The sequence below is a fragment of the Sphaerodactylus townsendi genome, linkage group LG10 (genome assembly GCF_021028975.2).
Source record: "Sphaerodactylus townsendi isolate TG3544 linkage group LG10, MPM_Stown_v2.3, whole genome shotgun sequence".
Classification (NCBI taxonomy): Eukaryota; Metazoa; Chordata; class Lepidosauria; order Squamata; family Sphaerodactylidae; genus Sphaerodactylus; species Sphaerodactylus townsendi.
The window spans coordinates 30,784,783-30,804,273 of NC_059434.1; the positions used below are offsets into that span (position 1 = coordinate 30,784,783).

The following is a 19,491-nucleotide window of genomic DNA, read 5'->3' on the forward strand; positions in this document are numbered from 1 at the left end:
ACCTCACAGGGTGTTTGTTGTGAGGGGGGAAGGGTAAGGAGATTGTAAGCTCCTTTGAGTCTCCTACAGGAGAGAAAGGGAGGATATAAATCCAAACTCTTCTTCTTCTTCTAAAATGAGGACCTCAGATTCTCCCTTTAAATCCATGCCGAAGGGGGTGGATTTAAAAGGAAATTTGGGGGGTGCCTGATGTCAGGGGTGCAATTGTTAAGCTACCAGCACCAAACTTTTAGGGTATCTTTAGGAGACTCTCCTAATGATACCACCCAGTTTTGGTGAAGTTTGGTTCAGAGGGTCCAAAGTTATGGACCCTCAAAGGTGTAGTCCCATCTCCTATTACCTCCCATTGGAAACAATGGGGGATGGGGCACCCCCTTTGGAAGTCTATAGCTTTGGACCCCCTGGACCAAACTTCACAAAGCCTGGGTGGTATCAGTAAGAGACTCTCCTGATGTTACCTCCCAGGGTGTCCAAAGTTATGGACCCTCAAAGGTGTAGCCCCCATCTTCTATTAGCTCCCATTGGAAACAATGGAGGATGGGGCCACCCCCTTTGGGAGTCCATAACCTTGGACCCCCTGAACCAAATCTCACCAAACCTGGGTAGTATCATCAGGAGAGTCCACCAAACAATCCCTGAAAGTTTGGTGCTGCTAGCCCAAACAATGCGCCCCTGCAGGCCAAAAACCAAAAAAAACTAAAAAAATGTTTTAAAAACCCACAAACGGGTGGGCGGAGCTTCGGACATGAATGGGGGGGTTCAAACCCGAGAAACCCCCCCCCCTTACCTACGTGCTTGACAGTTTGATGTATTGTCTGTTTGGAGTATTGGTGTGTGAGTCTCAGAGGCTGAATATTACTTAACATTTACATAGCAGCAAAAACCTCTTTATGCCAACAGGGAGTTATTGCCAGTTCCGTCATTTGGTGTTTGTCCAAATATAACTGTAATGGTAAATATACTTTTTGGTATGCATGTAGCTTTTTTTTCCAGTTCGTATGCACATTTAAAATATGGTTGAATCTATACTATGAATGCAAGCCGGCAGGGGGGGCGGGGGGGTAGAATGGAGCCTTGGAAGTGATGTGGGGTTGCTCCGACACAGATCCGCACTCCACTGGCATATTTTCCCCTTACGCCTGCATAAGGGGCACTATGCAACTATATAGCACCCAACCAGTGCAGCAGAAAAAGCTCAGCCCCCTCTACCTGTTTTTGTCAATTTGGTTGTCTTACCCAGGTATTTCACAGATTTTGTCCTTGATTTCAGAATTTTGCATTGACCAGTATAACCTTTTTCCATTGGGGGGAGGGGGGATACTTACAAACATGGAGTATCAACAGGCAAGATTATATAAAACTATATCCAATTAATTTTAAATTTCCAAGTTCCCACTATATTGACTTTTAATACTTGATGCAATCCTAAGAATTGTTCCTAGGAGTAAGTCTCCTAGGAACTGAATAAACATCAATAGGGTTCATAAGTAGACCTGCATAGGATGGTACTGTAATTCATCTTAGGGCTCAGATCTAATAAAGCTGCAGCTTTTCATTCTAGGAAATGCTTCCATGCTAGCCCTCTGTACTATGCACACTATCTGTACTGATAAGAGTGGGAAAGATGACTCCATGGTTGCCATAGTTCCTGATGCAAAAATACCATTTTGCTAAATTTATCATATTTGGAAACCAATGACTGAAGTTATCGATTTGAATACCTTTAATGGCATATAAATAGTTCAATATCACAACGTAACAACAGCCTTTATTTACAGACAAGTTAAAATAATACATTTAAAAATTTGGCCACCGCTTCCAACAACTCGTAGCAGTGATGATTTAAAAGATAGGCCCTTTCTGCACGGGCCATTTACAGCGCCCTAGGGATGGCGAAAACGCCGTCCCTAGGGAGCTGTTCACATGCAGCTGCGCCACCCTTGCTCCCCCCCCCCCCAGCGGCATGAAGCTGCTGTTTCCCTGAGCGAGGTTTCCTGGAAACAGCGACTGGAAGGCGCCATCCCCCGCTTTTCCCAATTGACGTACCTCCCCTGCGACCTCCCGGTGCGTCACCCAGGCCTGGGGACACGCCCCCTCTGCCCTGCAACTCCAGAGTTGTCGCGCAGGGCGGGGGGGCGTATCCCCTGGCTTGGGCGACGCGTTGGAAGGTCGCAGGGAAGGTACATCAATTGGGCGACGGCACAGCGCTGCGCCATCTTCCCTGCCCTTACCGGGACTGTTCATGCGAACGGTCCCGGGGTGTGTGTGTCGGTGTTGTATACGCCGATGCACCCCCCAGCGTGGCTGTGCGGAAACGGCCATAGATAACCTTCTGGTTATCCATAATACCTTCAGTTCCACACAGGAAGGGGGTTATGAACTTCCTATCTATCTCATAAAAGGAACAATTCAACAACATATGAGATAGTGTTTCCACAGAGCCCATGCCACTATGGCATTTCCTGACTTTATGTGGAATTCTAAGGCGGCAACCAAGACTAAGGGAAGAAGGCAGGGTATTATACCTGGCTAGAGTGATTGCTCTATGCCACCGGGCCTCAACCTGGAGATAAAGGTACCGGGCTACAGTTAAGCTGTCCAAAGGTATTCACAGGGAGATCGGGGAACAGGATTTATTAGCTTCCTCTAGCATCTGTTGGAACTTTATCAAAAAGTCTCTTCTTGATAACCCCATAACCCCATAATCCTGCTCTGTTAACATTAACAGGACCTCCAAGGAGATACCCAATGAGTGGAGTTGTCAATTGTACAGATGTGGCACTCATCTCCTCAAGTGACCAAGAGTAGACAGACAAAGTGATCATGTCGGGGGAAGCATGTTTTCAAGAGTAGTTTTCCTAATGACCTGGCAGGCCATTTGCCATTACTGAATAAATAAATGACATAATAGGTTGTATTTTTGAGTGAACAATGCTAGATCAGTGGTGGCGAACCTATGGCACGGGTGCCAGAGGTGGCACTCAGAGCCCTCTCTGTGGGCACGCATGCACAGAGTTCATCATGTGATAATAGTGTAATTATTTCAGGGAGATTATTAGCATTAAACCTAAGACCTAGTTTTGGGGAAACAGTGTAGTAACCCTGTTAAGTGCTGTTAAACCCTACTGATTTTCATGGGAAGAACTAAAGCGTGATCCTTTACCTGGGAGTAAGCTCAGTTGCTGGCAATGGGGCTTGCTTTTGCATAAACCCTCCTAGGGTCGTGATTCACCCGTTCGAAGCGTTGCACAGTTGCTTCAAAGCAAAGTCACCAACTACCACCAAGCTTACTCCCGAGTAACGTGCGCCTTGGAGCCAACCATTTTTTCTATTCTAAAACCTCAGTATTCAGGTTAAATTGCCATGTTGGCACTTTGCAATAAATAAGTGGGTTTTGGGTTGCAGTTTGGGCACTCGGTCTCGAAAAGGTTGGCCTTCACTGTGCTAGATGATTGCTTGTCTTATACTTCTACTTGCCACTTACCACCTTACATTTATTCTTATGTGAAACCTTGGAGTACTGCAAGTATCCCTCGTATTCCCAGACCACTATCAGTAAGTACCTTGGCATCTTAGATCTGATTAAAATGATATTTCAGCAGCATGGGGCTTATTCATATTTTGGTTGCTCCCACATCACTGCAGTAAAGATCAAAAGCTCTGCCCAAATTAGGTAGGTGTTTAGAGCCATGGTAGACCAGGAGGAAGAACTTCAAATGATTACACACGGCCCCCAGTTTAGTTTCATTTTCCACGGCAACGTTTCTGTGCATGCTCGAACGGTTCTGTTTTTCCAATGTCCTGATTGGCCGCAGCTGTGCAGCGGGGAGAGCAGGCGGCCAGGTGGGAAAAATAAACCAGTCGGTCTCTCACGATGTTTGCATGGGAGCAGGAGTGGCACAGCCTTTTTCAAAAGGACTGCCAATTTGACGGTTTTTGAAAGCTGCAGGATAAAGGAAATATCACAGGGCGGGCCCAAGTTAGGCCCAGAAGCCATGCGGAAGTCAAGCCCGAACCGAGATGTTTCGCCTCCTTATCCCAGGATATATGCTCCTTGCAGAAAACGACTAAGTTTAGAAAGATCAGATAGAAACAGATGTAGAAGACCTCCATATAAGAGCTTGGAGAAATGTTGCAAGCCAAAGCACCCACGATTGATTGGGAAAGATTTTGAGACTTCAGTATGATTCTCTATGCTATTGTTTCTTCGTTGTATTTGGCAAAATCTATTCCACGCTGCTTGGGTGTTTTCATTTGGAGCAAGTCACTGCTTACCTTGCAGGGAGATAAAGTTACTGTTTCTGCCTTGCACTGTTTGCCCAGCAAGTTCTTGTTTTGTGAAATGCCATTTATTTAGTTAAAACATATATTCATTAATTTACCTTTCTGTTGGCTTCTGGGCCTTTTGTTTGCTGTTTATTTTTATAACTTCGGTTTTACTGTACTTCTAGCTTATACCTTCTGCTAACTAAAAGAATTTGCAGTTTTCTTGAACCGGGTTAGAAATAATTACTTTTCAGAGATATTTGAAAAGCAAATGCTGAGCTTGTAGATAAAGCTGGAAAGCAATGATGACATTTCTGCTTCTGGTAAGAAAGCAAGGTGGTCTTCATTTTAAGGAAATAGCAATGGTAAAAATCCTCAGGCTATTGCCGTTAAAAACTGTTTTCCCTAAAATAAAAAAAACTGCTTTGTATCTTTCTACCTTTTTAGCTGATGGAGGTATCTCACAGAGCTGAACACTTATTTGCAGTAGGGTAAAGATCATCATGATAATTCAGACTTGTAGTTTGGCTATCTATATTGTATTGTATTGTATTATTCGATTTGTATGCTGCCCTCCCCTGAAGGGCTCAGGGTGATGAACAACAACAACATAATAGCAAACATCAGGAGCAGCAGTGGCGTAGTAGTTAAGAGCAGGTGTACTCTAATCTGGAGGAACCAAGGGCCTTTCCCCACTTCCCTTAAGCCCCGTGCTACTCGAGGAGAGTAGCACGGGGTCCCTCAGCACTCCCCACTGAGAGGGGCGGCGACAGCGCAGCCGCCCCGAAGCTGCTGCAGTCGCGCCCCTCAGCGCGCAGCATCCCAGGCGCTCTTCTCAATGGCGCCTTTTGATGGCCCCGCGCAGAGCGTGGGGTCATGGGGACAGCCAGGCGCGCACCTGGGATGCTGCGCGCTGAGAGCGGCGCGCAGCATAGAGGGGAAGGACGAAAGTGGGGAAAGGCCCCAAGTTTGATTCCCCGCTTTGCCACTTGAGCTGTGGAGGCTTATCTGGGGAATTCAAATTCGCCTGTACACTCCAACACATGCCAGCTGGGTGATCTTGGATTAGTCACAGTTCTTCTGAACTCTCTCAGCCCCACCTACCTCACAGGGTGTTTGTTGTAAGGGGGAGGGAGGGAAAGGAGTTTGTAGGCCCCTTTGAGTCTCCTATAGGAGAGAAAGGGGGGGATATAAATCCAACTCTTCTTCTAATCATAATTTCAAACAACAAAACATCAATAAACATAGCATCAATAAACATAACATTATAAACAACAAGAACATCAATAATCATAACATAAGCTATAAGGCAACAATAATCATAGCAGCATAAATAATCAACATAGACAGACATAATAAGCATGGATGGTGACTATATCGCAAAATTGCCAAAGATTTCTACTGTTAGAAGAGCCCAATGCACCATAAGCATTTACTTCTTCCACATTTAAACCATGCTAGATTATAGTATAATTACAATGTTTTTCATAGAGGCTGCATCGACATGACTCCAATGCACCTGGAGAAGAGAGCTCTTGACTCATAAAAGGTCATGCTAGTATAAATGTTGTTAGTCAAATCAAAAGTATTGTTATGGTCAGTGTCCAGAAGAGAACAGCGAAACAAGTTCAAAACAACATATCAGAAAGACATAACTTTGGTGGGATCAGTCCATGTATTAAAGAGGGTTGGCTAAGAATCTCTGCCTCAATTGCATGCCTAAGACTGGTAAATAAAATAAATGTATTTATACTCCACCAATTGATAATCAAAGTTTTCATTCAAGATATACTAACAAGGTTAGCAAAGTACTTTTCATAGTAACGAGCCCTCCCTGCTTTTTCTGCATTTACACAGCAGCATACAGAATCAAGCAACTATGTGGCGTTTTGTGGTTCTTACCTGAAAGGGAAAAATCAAGTTTATTTGCTCTTCAGGTAGCCTGTCCACCAGAGGGCCTGCAGTTTCTTTGCAAATCTTATTGTAAGGCGCAGTTGAAAAACATGCTTGATTGAATCAATTTCTCTTCGTGAACAAGCACATACCCTCTAGTCTTACTGGAATTTCTTCAATTTCCCTCCAATACTGCAAAGGGCAAGGTGCTTCTGGCCAACGTAAATGCCCATCTTGCATTATTGGATACCAGGAAATATAAATAGGCTGCCGGAGTTATGTTGAATCTTAAGTTGTGCAGAGATATAAAATCTGGCAAAACCATTATGTCCAAGTGTCTCTCTATGTCAAACACTCTCTGTTTAACTAGAGCTTTTGCATGCTCAAGTCCAAGATCTAAAAGAGCTTGAGGGGAGAGACCTACTCTTTGTAGAAATCTTAATACAATCTTTTTGCCAACTGGGTTGGTTATTATCTTGCAGAATTAACAGGAATAGCCCTTGGGGGTTAAGGCTGCCTGATAGCCATTTGCAATTTAACAGAATTCAAGTCTGTCATCATCCCTAAGCATCCCAGTTTCCAGTGTAATCCACACATTTGATACATATTTAGTAGTCTGGATTATCTCAAGAGGACTAAATGAGGAAGAAGGGGATCCCAAAAAGGAGCCATAGATTAATTGGGGTATTGATCTGGCTTTTTGTTGTTGGTCTTTAAGGTGCTGTTAGCCTTAAAATTGGATTTCTGTTTTGTTGTGCAGCTACACTAACAGTGGGGTAAAGTGGGAGACAGGAAATAATAGCATCAATGTGAATAATTTTAGACAGAGCAAGCAAAGGTCATGATTCTGAATACTTCCAGCACACAGTAGCTACGAGCTAATATCCAGAGACATAGCTCCAGTGGGACGGGGGAGGGCGCGACGCACCAGGCGCATGCCCCTGTGGGGGTGTGGCGAGGTCGTTCCAGGGCGGGGATGCACCAGTGCACAGGCGCTTTCCCCCCTTGCTACACCTCTGCTAATATCTAGGAGATCCTGTTTGTATTTTCCACTTTGCCATGGAGGCTCACTGGGTGACCTTGGGCCAATCACTCTCGCAGCTTTACCTATCTCACAGGTCTGTTGTGAGGATAAAATGGAGGCGGGGTGATGTTAGCTGCTTTGAGTCCTCATTGGAGAGGAAAACAGGGAACAAAGTTCTAAATAACTTTTTGTAAAAAGCTTGCATAGCAGGCAGGCTGGGCCTGAACCTCTTTTACAGATGTCCTAATTATTTTTCCCTTCCTTACACAGGATGCTCATGCTGGTGAAAAATTCTACAGCCTACTTGAAGTCTGAAGGGACAGAGGATCCTATGACTTCACCTTAAGATGCCATCACCTCACTTGACTGCATTCATTTAGTGGGCCATAGTTACTGCATCAGTAACAAAATATTAGTATCTAATGTACTTGTCTTAACAAGGTCTAATATCTGAAATTAAGCTCTCTTAACGTCCACTGACTTAAATGGGAGAATGTGAATGCTTAACTCCTAATTTAATGGGTCTTACATGTGCCTAACTGTAGGTAAATGATGTCCAATAATAATAGTGTATCACACTAAACTGCATCTGTCTTTGTTCCCCAAGGAAAAGGCTGGCAGGAAAAAAAACCTTAATTCTTTCTGAATGTCTTTTTCTAATTCACAAGTTGCAGCTTTACACGTTCCTTCCCCAGTCCCCTCTAATAATGCCCACAGTTCCTAATTAGGAAAGATGTTTCTAATGTGACATTACGGAAGGATCACCAGAAACTAGGACAGCTGAAAAAGCTGTGCATCAGCATAATCGCTCATAATGTGCTCGCATCTTGCTTTAGACGAGAATGTGCTGTACACTGCTATTATTAAGCCTCAAAAGGCACTTAGTTTACCAGGATGCTCATGTGTCTGCCTCCCAATCAATGTGTGGCTCAGAATTCTCAAACAGCCTGTTTATTACAATCCTAGAAGAATATTTGTCAGAGAGGTCCGTTTAGTGTAGTCAGGTTTCAAGATCTAATTTGGGATGGACTTGCATCTGGAGGACCTTTGTTCTTGTCAGCAAATCTTGATGATTTTGCAGGGACCAAAGGAAGTTTAACTGTCATGGTAAAGAGAACACCATCAGATATTCCCAGAGTGTGAGGACATTTTATGCTGCTTCTGAAGAATGCCTCTGAATTTGAAAACCTCTGGGCCATCATGCAATGAGAGTAATCAGTCCACCACAAAAGCTCTGCATAATAGTCCAGCTCTGTACAGTAAATTTACCATGGGGTCAGCTCCAATTTGGTAAAAATCATATCCATGAACTACTGAAAAGTTCTTAGAAGTCCAGAGATACTCAGTACCTGAGAGATCCCACTGCGTATGTTCCATTATTCCAAACTTGGTAATCTTTGGACTGGATGTCTTTACACCATTTTTAGCAGAATTTGAAACTGAAAAGGTCTCATTATTACAGAGTGTAAAGGTTTCATTATTACAGTGTGTAAATAGCATGGATATTTATGTTGGAAACGCTGTCTTCTGCATTTTGCTGCTGAAAAACGTAATTGAATCTGTGGACCATCTGTAGAATGTAAGAAAAGTCCTGTTGCATTAGACTAGTCCATTGAGGCCAGCATCCTGTTGCCCTGGAAGGTCAGCAAACACAGAAGAGCCCAACACCTGCCCCTGATTTTCCCTCCCAGCACTAGTATTCAGAGATCTACTCCCTCTAACCACGGAGGCTCCCCTTACTAACTAGGACTAATAGCCACTGATGGACCTTACCTAATCTCCTTTTAAACCATCTACGTACATGGCCATCACTACCTCCACTGGCAGAGAAATCCATAATTTACTCATTGAGTAAAGATGTTCTTTTCTTTTTTTCCCCTGTCCTCTACCTACTCCCCATCAGCTTAATTGGTTGCCCTGAGGTCTAGTATTATGGGATGGGGAGAAAAAGTTCCCTTGATCCACTTTTTCCATGCCATTGCATAATTTTATAAACCTTTATCATATTCCCCTCACCAGCCTTCTTTCTAAACTTAGAAGTCCCAGACTCTCCAGCCTTTCCTCACAGAAAAATGTTCCAAACCCTTGATCATCTTGGTTGCCCTCTTCTGTGTTTTTTCCAGTTCGGCAAAATCCTTTTTGGAATGCAGTGACCAGAACTGCACAAGGATTCCAAAGGAGGCCTCATCTTGACTCTGTACATTATAATATTTTCCAATGTATTGATTGCTTTCTTAGTAATTCCCAACATGGAATTTGCCTTTTCACCACTATGAAATGAGTTAACTATAACCCCAACATCTCCTTCAGTACTGGCCTCAGATAGTTCAGAAGCCATCAACGTATTTTTAAAGTAAGGATTTTTGTTGTTTTTGTTTAAATGTTGAATCTCTCCATGTTCCAAATGCTAAAATCCTCTAAGCTGCCTGCACAGAAAATTTACCACAGGAAGAAGAAGAAAATTGGACATTTTTGACTTAAATAATTTTTAATGAATTCACATTTTCAGTTTGGGTACGGTGCAACAAGCAGTCTTCAAGAAATGCACTTTAAAATATAGGAATATATTATGGATATTTGTCAAATATATTTATATACACAGGCCACTTACATTTTCCATACAAAATGTTTAATTGATCTAATGGGCAACCATTGCCTATCTAACAGTGCATCAACCTGATTTCTGAACTGGATTTGACCCATGATAGCCATCTCCATTTCCCTAGGAAATATTTTGTTGCCAATTAAACCACATGAACATAAGTTACAAAACAGAATGATTTAACTGAGTTCTTTGATTGTCTTAGACATATTTCTTGATCTCATCGTACAAGACTAATACAAAAGCACCGCCCATGCCTCGCAACACATTGGACCAGGCACCTTTGAAGAAAGCCTTGCCCCCTTCATCTTTTGCGATCTTCTTCCAGCAATCAATTGTGCCCTTGTACATAATGTCAGCTGAGGAAAACAATATAAACAAAGTAAGTCAGATTACATTCCACTTAGTTTGTGAAAGATAACCGTGCCAAATTATTCATAATCTTGGGTGCTGTGTGGTTTCCGGGCTGTATGGCCGTGTTCTAGCAGCATTCTCTCCTGACGTTTCGCCTGCATCTGAGCTGGCATCTTCAGAGGATCTGTGGCTGGCATCTTAGATCCTCTGAAGATGCCAGCCACAGATGCAGGTGAAACGTCAGGAGAGAATGCTGCTAGAACACGGCCATACAGCCCGGAAACCACACAGCACCCAAGTGATTCCGGCCGTGAAAGCCTTCGACAATATATTCATAATCTCTTTCTAGCCTTCACATGAGTAATGCTGCAGCAACATGTCTCTCCCCCCACCCACCCCAGACCCAAATGCAGATAAAGTCTTCAAGTAGGTCACCATGGTCTGCTAGTGAGGGAAATTTGTGTCCATGAATATCAAAACAAACTAATATCAATGGATTGCATGCCTAGAAAATCACCACTTTGCATTAATTTCAAAAATCTGAAAAAATCTGCAAACCAAAATCCAGGAGCATTGCTAAAGAAAGTTTTAGGAGTCAGCTGTCAAACTGCACCATCTCTAAATTTGCTCATAAAGGGGGAGGTACACAGTCCTTGACCTCTATTTCAACAAACATCAATTTTTCCATTTTTTTTAAAGAACAGCTATCTCCTTACCTCCTTTCCTGCCAGACTGCATCATCATTCTTCGCCGGACAGTGTCAAAGGGATAAGACACCAGCCCTGCTACGGCAGTGACAGTCTGGGCGATCATCCAGCTCACAATGATGTGCACATTCTTTGGATCAGGCATCATACCTGACAGCAAGAGCAGAATTCCCAAAGATTTAGGGAGGGGGAAAAGAAACAGTTCTCAGACTCACCTGGCCATTACTGTCTTGCTCAAACTGGACCAGTGATGTCAGAGGAGAAGAGGTATAGCAAGAGGGGAAAGGGGACAGTGCACTGGTGAGTCCTCTGCCATCCCCCTGTCCCAAACACCCTTGCCACACCCCTACGGGGGGGTGCCCGGTGCGACATGCACACCACCACCCCTGTCCCCTTTGAGCTACGCCTCTGCAGAGGAGCTTAGATTTCATGACTCCTGGGGCAGACTTTAGGGGCATATTTTAGCTGCACAGAGTGTTTGGGTAGGGGTTTTAACACATTCACCAGGCAAAGAAGTGCATCACTGACCATGAGTTGCTTCATAGCTTTACTAGAAAGTGGTCCTTTTTACAGTTGCTAATGCCAAAAAATTTTAAGGACCAAATACCCTCCAAGTTAAATGTCAGCATTTCTTCCAACAGAAGCTGCCAAGCCAAATACATTTTTATTACATCCTTTCTCTGGGACTCTCAAGGCAGCATCCACATTATTCCACTGTATCCTTATGGGTAACGTGTGAAACTGACTAATATGAGCAACAATGACTGCCCCCAAGTCACTTGGTAAACTCCATGTTCCACTAGAGGTGCAAATTAATGTCTCTGAAATTCAAGTATAGCAATTACTAAATCATACCTAGAAAATGTCTGCTACTGTGACATCTTTAAACCAATTGTGGCCATGAAGACAAGTGCTTGACCAGAGAATTGTTGGCTGGTTATTAAATTTACAGAGATAGTTCTAGGTGGGTATCAGCCCTGGAGCATTGATGGCAGTCAGGAGCTAGCAGAACTAAGCTCTGTCAATTCTACAGAAGCCACTCGGCCAAGAATTGACCAGCAGCACCAACAGTGGTGCTGGATCACCCCATGACTTCTTTGTGCACCAGCACTGCTTTGGCTATGCATGAAGAGCTGACACCCATTGTTGGTACCATGGGCAAATTCTGAGCTAAATGCCCCACTGACACTGGCCTGAAGCACCACATGGGCTTTCTCCTAGGCTCCACCTTTCCAGCCTACTGTATTTCCCATTTCAAAAGATACCTTGGCTATGTGATGGAGTGCTAAGAGAAACACAGCATTTGCTGAAGGAACCTGGGAGGCTCACAAGACTCACAAGGAAGACAGCACAAGAACAGGCTGGAATATCTGGAGCATTACAAAAACATTTCCTTTCCTACTAGTCCAGCAAATAAAAGTACACCTCCTCCTTATTCAACTTTTCAGCCATCTAATGACTTAATTCTCAAGAGCTTCCAGAGGTCATATGCCCTTATCAAGTGAGCAGATTGCTATATATCATGCAAATGCAACTCATGATAAAGCTTCATACTGAATTCCTCAGAAGAAAGGTAATACTTTAAGATTCTCCCCCATCCTAGGAAAGGGGGAACAAACACTAGTTTCATCTCAAGTCTACAAAGTTACCAACCCACTCAACTATGAAGGGCCAAGCTGTGTTTGGACCATGCAGAAACAATTTATATCTTCAGTATCAATGTTACTTGGGCCAATGTCACTTTCTAACGAAGCCACCCTTTCCTTACCCTTAGCTGTGTCATAGATGCCAAAATAAGCTGCTCTGTAGATAATGATGCCCTGGACCGACACATTGAATCCCAGGTAGAGACCCTTGAGGCCATCAGATTTGTAGATCTTGGCAATGCAGTTGCCCAGCCCAGTGAACTGCCTCTCATTCAGCCCTTTCCCCACGTCGGCTGCTAGCCTGGTCCTGGCAAAATCCAGAGGATATACGAAGCAGAGGGAAGTGGCTCCTGCAGCACCCCCGGAGGCCAGGTTGCCTGCAAAGTAGCGCCAGAACTGCTTGTGCTTGTCCACGCCCCCAAGGAAGATCTGCTTGTACTTGTCCTTGAAGGCAAAGTTGAGGGCCTGGGTGGGGAAGTACCGGATGACATTGGCCAGGTTGCCTCTCCAGAAGGAAATGATGCCCTGCTCCTTGGGAATCCTCACCACACAGTCAATTATTCCCTTGTACTGTTTCTCAGCTGAGATCTGTTGGCTGGCATGCTGAACCTATTAAAGGAAGAAGCGGGGGAGCAGAGAAAGAGAGGCAAAAGAGAAATGGGGTCATCATGACCCGTATCATAATAACTTCACAATCAAAGGGAACAAACCACCGGATACGAGTTCTATGAGGATTCATCAGAGGAGGAACGTGGCCTCCGTACCCTGTTTGCTGACCCTCCAGGGCACCAGGTTGCTGGACTAGATGGACCAGTTATCTGATCCAGTAGGTTGTTCTGATATTCCTGTACAGAATGGCTCAGTGTTAGCCATTTCCACATTTGACATAAGACTGCAGGAGGAAACCTATCTTCCTACCCATACCCAACATTCAGTGCTGTAGACCATCATTTCTTGGGGTTAATGTCAACAGCTGCATGGAGAACTTGCAAGTGTGATCTTGATTCCCTCAATTTCTCAAGCACTAGTTTTTCTTCCAGGTGAAATATATAACATGAGAGGGACAATATTATTTGCAGTAGAAAAGGCAGTTGCATAGACTACTTGGTCTCCATCTGGCCCTTGCTCAGGACTGCAAGACCTTGAAATGACCTCCATTCATCTACCAAGCAGGTAAGCCATCAGAAAATCAGAATTGTATCCCTGACTGGTTTAAATGCAGCAAGGTTGCTTAATAAATCCAACCATTCTGTTCAGCCTGGATTTTGAATGCCATTTTTACAAGGCTGAGTTACTGTACTGAAGGTGCAATCCTATTCACGTTTACCTAGAAGTCCTATTATGTTCAATAGGACTTCCTTCCAGGTATCTTCGAATGGGGATCACCACCACAGGGAAAGAGAGAGCAGGAACAAGTCACGCAGCGTTTGATGGTATTTCTGCCCTAGCTCCACGCACTTGCAAACCTGTTCTATAAACAGAGTCAGGAGGAAGGAGCTGTGCTTGGTCTTGTGTAACCAGAACTCCACAAGTGGAGTTTCCATATTTAGCCACTGGCAGCATGTGCCCCATCTGACACTAGAATGCCCGACCAACTCCTGAAAGTCACTGTCAAACTTCCACCTCACACAAGAAGTGAGTACTTTCCTTAGATACATAGCAAAACACCTTTGGGAAGGGGAGGGCGGCTGCATTTAAAGCCATCCTCAATAACACTTTTGAGGCGACACCCACTGAAGCTCCCAGGCTAAAAGGAGGTGACCTATTCGACAGGTCTCAACCTATTAGTCAGCTCCCTGTTGGACAACTTTCAATAGACTTCTGTCACTTATTTTGGGGAGAAGGTCAACAGGACAAAGTCCAGCCGCTGAGACCCTCGCCCAACCCCTCCGTGGTCTCCTACCTGCAGCAGCAATTTCACCCTCTCGATGGGGGCCACCGCCGTCTTGGAAATAGCAGCGGCGATCCCACCAGCCAAAAAGTCCTTCAGGAAACTCAGGGCTTGGTCACCCATGCTGGGACCACCCAACTAGACCCCCCCTCTTTACCTCCCAACTTCTTCAGCGCACCCTTGCCAGGCGCTTCCCCACCCAGCTAAGCCCCCACGAGGACAACCGCGGCGCGCTCGGAGTGGAGGGACCCCCCCAGACTCTGGTACTCATTTATAGACCCTCCGGGTCTCGCGATAAGAGGAGGGGCTCTCCAGGGGCTGCTCCGCGCGGACATTGGTTGAGACCCCTCCTCAGGAGAGGGCACGAGGGCACAGCCGCCATGCTGCATTGCCCAGACGGGGCAGCCCTCCAGCGGGGGTCGTCGGCAAGGGCAAATTGAAGTTCTCTGCGCCCTGGCGAGGAACGCGATGGCACAGCGTGTGCTGGCGCTATTAATAGCACCCGGGCGGCACTTAACCCTTTGCTCGGGGGAGGAAGCCTTTGCAGAAAGCCTCAGGTGGCCCTAAAACTGAAGCGAGGACTCTTTTTTTGTCGAGCCTACAAGCCCTTCTTCCTCATGGGCGTGTATCCCGTTTGCCCCAAGGGATCTAAGGGGGTTGCTCCTGCTTTATCCTTAACGAAAACCATGCGAGGTAGGTTGGGGTAGTGACCCGACTAAAGATGAGTATCGAGGGTGAGCTGGACTTTCCCAGTACAAGCCAGAGTATCTGGAATTTCCCAGTACAAGCGCTGGCCTGTCACCATGCAAACAAACATCGTGGTTATGGATGGGTTTCTGTGGTTAGATGGAACGATATTCACACATCACAATGTAAGCACATCTCACCAAATCACTCCACAATGATTGTATATGCTGATGAGTAGTAAATACAGCAAGCCTGGCTATGGTGGGTGGCCCTTATGTGCATCCACACGACTATAATCCTAAACACAGTAAGTAAACCTCACTGAACTCAATAAGATTTAATCCTAATCGGTATGACTCTCATTCGGGTGGTCACCATTTCTTTTCCTAGCTGGGCTCCCATTTCTCAAACAAATGCCAGCTCAACAGAAATGAACCAAAGGGGTGGTGGTGGGGATCCTCAGGGTACCTTGCTCTCCTTATCAACAGATGCTGATGAAAAGACTTCCTTTGAGCATGTGCAGAGCATGGCTTCCTCGTGGCTGGTTAATGATAAACAGACGTTTGGAATGGAGAAGTTTCCAATTGACCCCACGCACACTTATTTGGGAAGGTCCCATTAACTAAGACTGAAACTGCATATGGATTGTAAAGTGCAAGAAGGCTAAGATGTGACTGTATATCAACCTTTCCTGCATTATCCAATTCAGAACTGTTAAATTAAAATTGCCTTTCTGTTTTGCATATGTGCACAACAGGGAGCAGGGAAGAGAAGAGCTCTTTAAAGATCATGTGTGAATTCTGCCTGCGTGAGATGCCAATTAATGTATTTCTAAGTAAAGGCTGCATGGCTGAAATCCATAGCATTTCAGCTCCAATAATAGAATGAAGTAGAACTGCATTTTCATGTGCCTCACCATGAAATCATTGTCCTCTCTATTGGCCAACTATTTCCTTTTCTGGCTGACATCGACTTTCCAGTGTCTCCTTTCTCAGCTTCACTAATGAGATGCTTTAACAGGAGAATACTAGGAATTCAGTTTAAGACCTTCACCATGAAAAGCATGTGCTTCACCACTGATCTCTTTTCATGAGCAGATACATGTTTTTGCCTCAGAAATTGAATTGGCCCATGTGGTTGCACAAAAGATAATTCAAGGGTGTGCACATCTTTGAGCTACTGATGCTAGGATTAGAATTTGGGGACTAAAGCTCTGGACATTCTTGCAAGTTCAGCATGGTGGCTTTAAAGTTCAGCTAAACGAGATTCTTTCAGATGGCAACAGTTTCCCTGTGCTCATAGATGTCATGAGGACATCCTGGTGGTGTCTTGCGAGGTCATCCTTTGCATGTGACAGGAGCACAGTTGTCATTTCTAGGAGGGAAGGAGGCTGGAAGAGGGCAAGACTTGGCTGCAAAAAAAAGTGCAGAGCCAAACTGCAATGTGTGCAGCATGAACTTATGTACTGTGATGCTTTGCACTGGCCAGACTAATGTGACCAGACTAATCGATGTCATAAAATTTACTCCTTCATATTTTGTCTGTTTTATTTGTCCAACAAGCACACAGTGTGATTGGGATGCCTACATGGTTTAAAATAGGGGTGTCCAACTCTGATGCCCCAGATGTTTATGGACTACATGCTGGCAGGGGCTGATGGGAATCGTAGTCCATGAAAATCTGGGGTGCCAGAGTTGGACACCCCTGGGTTAAAATGTGCAAACCCACTATTTCTTTCCAGAGGCTCTAAGGGTACACACTGCATGCATGTGGGGGTAGGGGGTGGGTGTAGAATCACAGTAGCAAGCTCTTCCCTGAACTGACTCACCTTCATTTCATTAATTCTGTATGCTGACAGATAAATGCATGCACAGCTTTCACCATATGATCAAAAACTCCCCTTTTCCAGGATCCCTAAATTGTATGGATAGAGTCCTACCTGCATACATTTGCACATGCTCTGTTCATATCACTCCAATGAAATGTGTATCAGTCTGAAGAACTTGCCAACATGATTTTATCTTCCACCTCCATCATTCCAACACATGTTGGCAGACTGCTGCATGGAGAGGAGTCAGACACACTTTTTAAAGGATGGAAGTAAAGGTTTATTAGGGGGAACTGCGCTTCAGATAGGAAAGAGGAGGGTCAGAGATCGCCTGTAGCTACCTTGCTAGCTAGGGAAGAGAAAAGACTCTTAACTTCCAAGAAGGAGGAGGAAATTAAACCTGAGAATATCAGATGAGATGATACAAAAGGACAACGGGGTCTCTAACCTGACCATTTTCTCATCCCCTGTTGTGTCTCCACAGTTTTTTTTTTGCGTGCCAGACATTGCTACTTCAAACAACACATATGTATTTTCATTGTACACACATAACATGTCTGAAAAAGACTATTATCTTTGTTTTCTCTTTCATTGAAAAGTCACATAGAAGTGCTAAATGACCATTATGTTCCTCTGCCTTTAGCAAGCACTTGCTGAACAGAAATCAGCAGGAATAGTCTTTCACAGTATGTAGATAAGCAGAATTGAAGAAGATTTTGGGTTTATACCCCGCTTTTTTCAACCATAAGGAGTCTCAAAGTGGCTAGCAAACTCCTTCCCTTCCTCTCCCCACAATAGACCCCTTGTGAGATAGGTGGGACTGAGAGAGTCCTGAGAGAACTGACTAGCCCAAGGTTACCCAGCAGGCTTCATGTGGAGAAGAGGGGAATCAAACCCAGTTCTCCAGATTAGATTCCACTACTCTTAACCACTACACCACACTGCCTGCTGACATCAGTGTATCAAGTGAGTGTAAACAGCACAGTTACTGTATCCAGTTGGCCATGCTATCCACACATGGCATTCATCGTCATGAGAGACAGGTAAGCTTTTGAAGGTGCAATCTTATTCACACTTATGTGGGTTTGAATGTCCTGAGAGAGATACAACCAAGAAAATTCTCATAGGAACAGGCTTGCTACAGAGGACTTTGTGCTATCCAGTACTGTATCTCCCATCTTCATTGTTACAGCAGACCTGAATATCATCTGACAAGGCTCAGTATGGCAGGATGTTCAAAGAATCCACTTACCCTTATTTCTAGGAGACATAGCACTAAAGAACAGAATTGCTTGAGCAAACAGGGCCACTGCTCAAACAGTATCACAGCCCATCCCAAAATGGTAAGCCAACAGAATGACTAGAGAAGAACATTTTGGAAAGAAAGCCATATAAACACAATCTTCTTGACCACATGATCTGTAAAACTATGCTGATTGGTGATCCTCCCTGCCAGTTGAATATCTGCTAAGTCAGTTCCCCTCTGTGAGCTATAAGTCAGGTTGTTAGGTTCCCAAAAATGTACATACCTGAAAACTTTTAGTTGCTATGGATTGTCACTAATTTCTGAATTCACTCTGATTTATGTTTCGGGAGTGTTAATGCAGCATATTAATGTATTAGGGTGGATCTGATTTAAATCACTAATCAGTAAAACTAGATTTAAATTACATTTTGGTTTTTTTATTTTGTTTTTTTAACATAAATAACATCTCTTGTGATGTTATCTCATTTGGGGCACCAAACCTTGCATTTCTTTGTTGCAGTGTTTGCATTTTGCATACATGCCTGCTTTACTCATAGGTAGAAGAACTTTATCAAAATATTCCCAAACTGGGTCTGTTTTTTGGCTTGCTGACATTAAATATTTTCTCCTCCAGGAAGAGAATAATATGATCCACCTCAGGGTATACACACAGAAATCCCAAGACTTGTTAGTATATTCTGCTCAAAATATATGGATAGGTGCTGCAGTGCTGAGGAAAGCTATAGGTGCTGAAATGGTGGTATAAAGTTCTGTTAAGGCATAACCCATTCATGGGAAAGCCACTGGTTTCTAGATAAGGGACAAACATAAGTGATTTGCCATTCCCTCCCTCTGCATTGCAACACTGGACTTCATTGGCGGTCACCCATCCAAATACTTACCAAGGCTGACCCTGCTTTGTTTCCAAGAGCTGACAAGATTGGGCTAGCCCAGTGATGGCGAACCTTTTCGAGACCGAGTGCCCAAATTGCAACCCAAAACCCACATATTTATTGCAAAGTGCCAACATGGCAGTTTAATCTGAATATTGAGGTTTTAGTTTAGAAACGTGTTACTCATGAGTAAGCTTGGTGAAGCAACCATGCAACACTTCAAATGGGTGATTCACAACCCTAGGAGGGTTTACTCAGAAGCAAGCCCCATTGCCAGCAACCAAGCTTACTCCCAGATTGTGCCCAGGCCAGCCTACATGTGTGTGGGTGTGATTTTCTGCCCCTCCACATGATGGACTCTGCGCACGCATGTCCACAGAAAGGGCTCTGAGTGCCACCTCTGGCACCCGTACCATAGGTTCGCCACCGCTGGGCTAGCCTGGGCTATCCAGGT

The 19,491-nt window shown here is 44.4% G+C and overlaps 1 protein-coding gene across 1 annotated transcript; it reads right to left on the minus strand.

Moving 5' to 3' along the window:
• Nucleotides 1-9,652: 9,652 nt before the first annotated feature.
• On the minus strand, nucleotides 9,653-14,631 carry SLC25A4 (solute carrier family 25 member 4). The gene is made up of 4 exons (XM_048510033.1): nucleotides 14,396-14,631; nucleotides 12,615-13,101; nucleotides 10,856-10,996; nucleotides 9,653-10,144 (listed from the first exon to the last, which is right to left on the minus strand). The coding sequence occupies exons 1-4, from the start codon at nucleotides 14,504-14,506 to the stop codon at nucleotides 9,987-9,989; spliced, it is 897 nt and encodes a 298-aa protein (XP_048365990.1). The 5' UTR covers nucleotides 14,507-14,631; the 3' UTR covers nucleotides 9,653-9,986.
• Nucleotides 14,632-19,491: the final 4,860 nt, after the last annotated feature.

Coding starts and splice junctions, on each gene's coding strand:
- SLC25A4 (XM_048510033.1), bottom strand. CDS start 14,506: ATGGGTGACCAAGCCCTGAGTTTCCTGAAGGACTTTTTGGCTGGTGGG. Junction 10,997..12,614: donor CATCTATGACACAGCTAAGG/GTAAGGAAAGGG, acceptor TCTTGCTGTCAG/GTATGATGCCTGATCCAAAG. Junction 10,145..10,855: donor GCAGTCTGGCAGGAAAGGAG/GTAAGGAGATAG, acceptor TGTTTTCCTCAG/CTGACATTATGTACAAGGGC.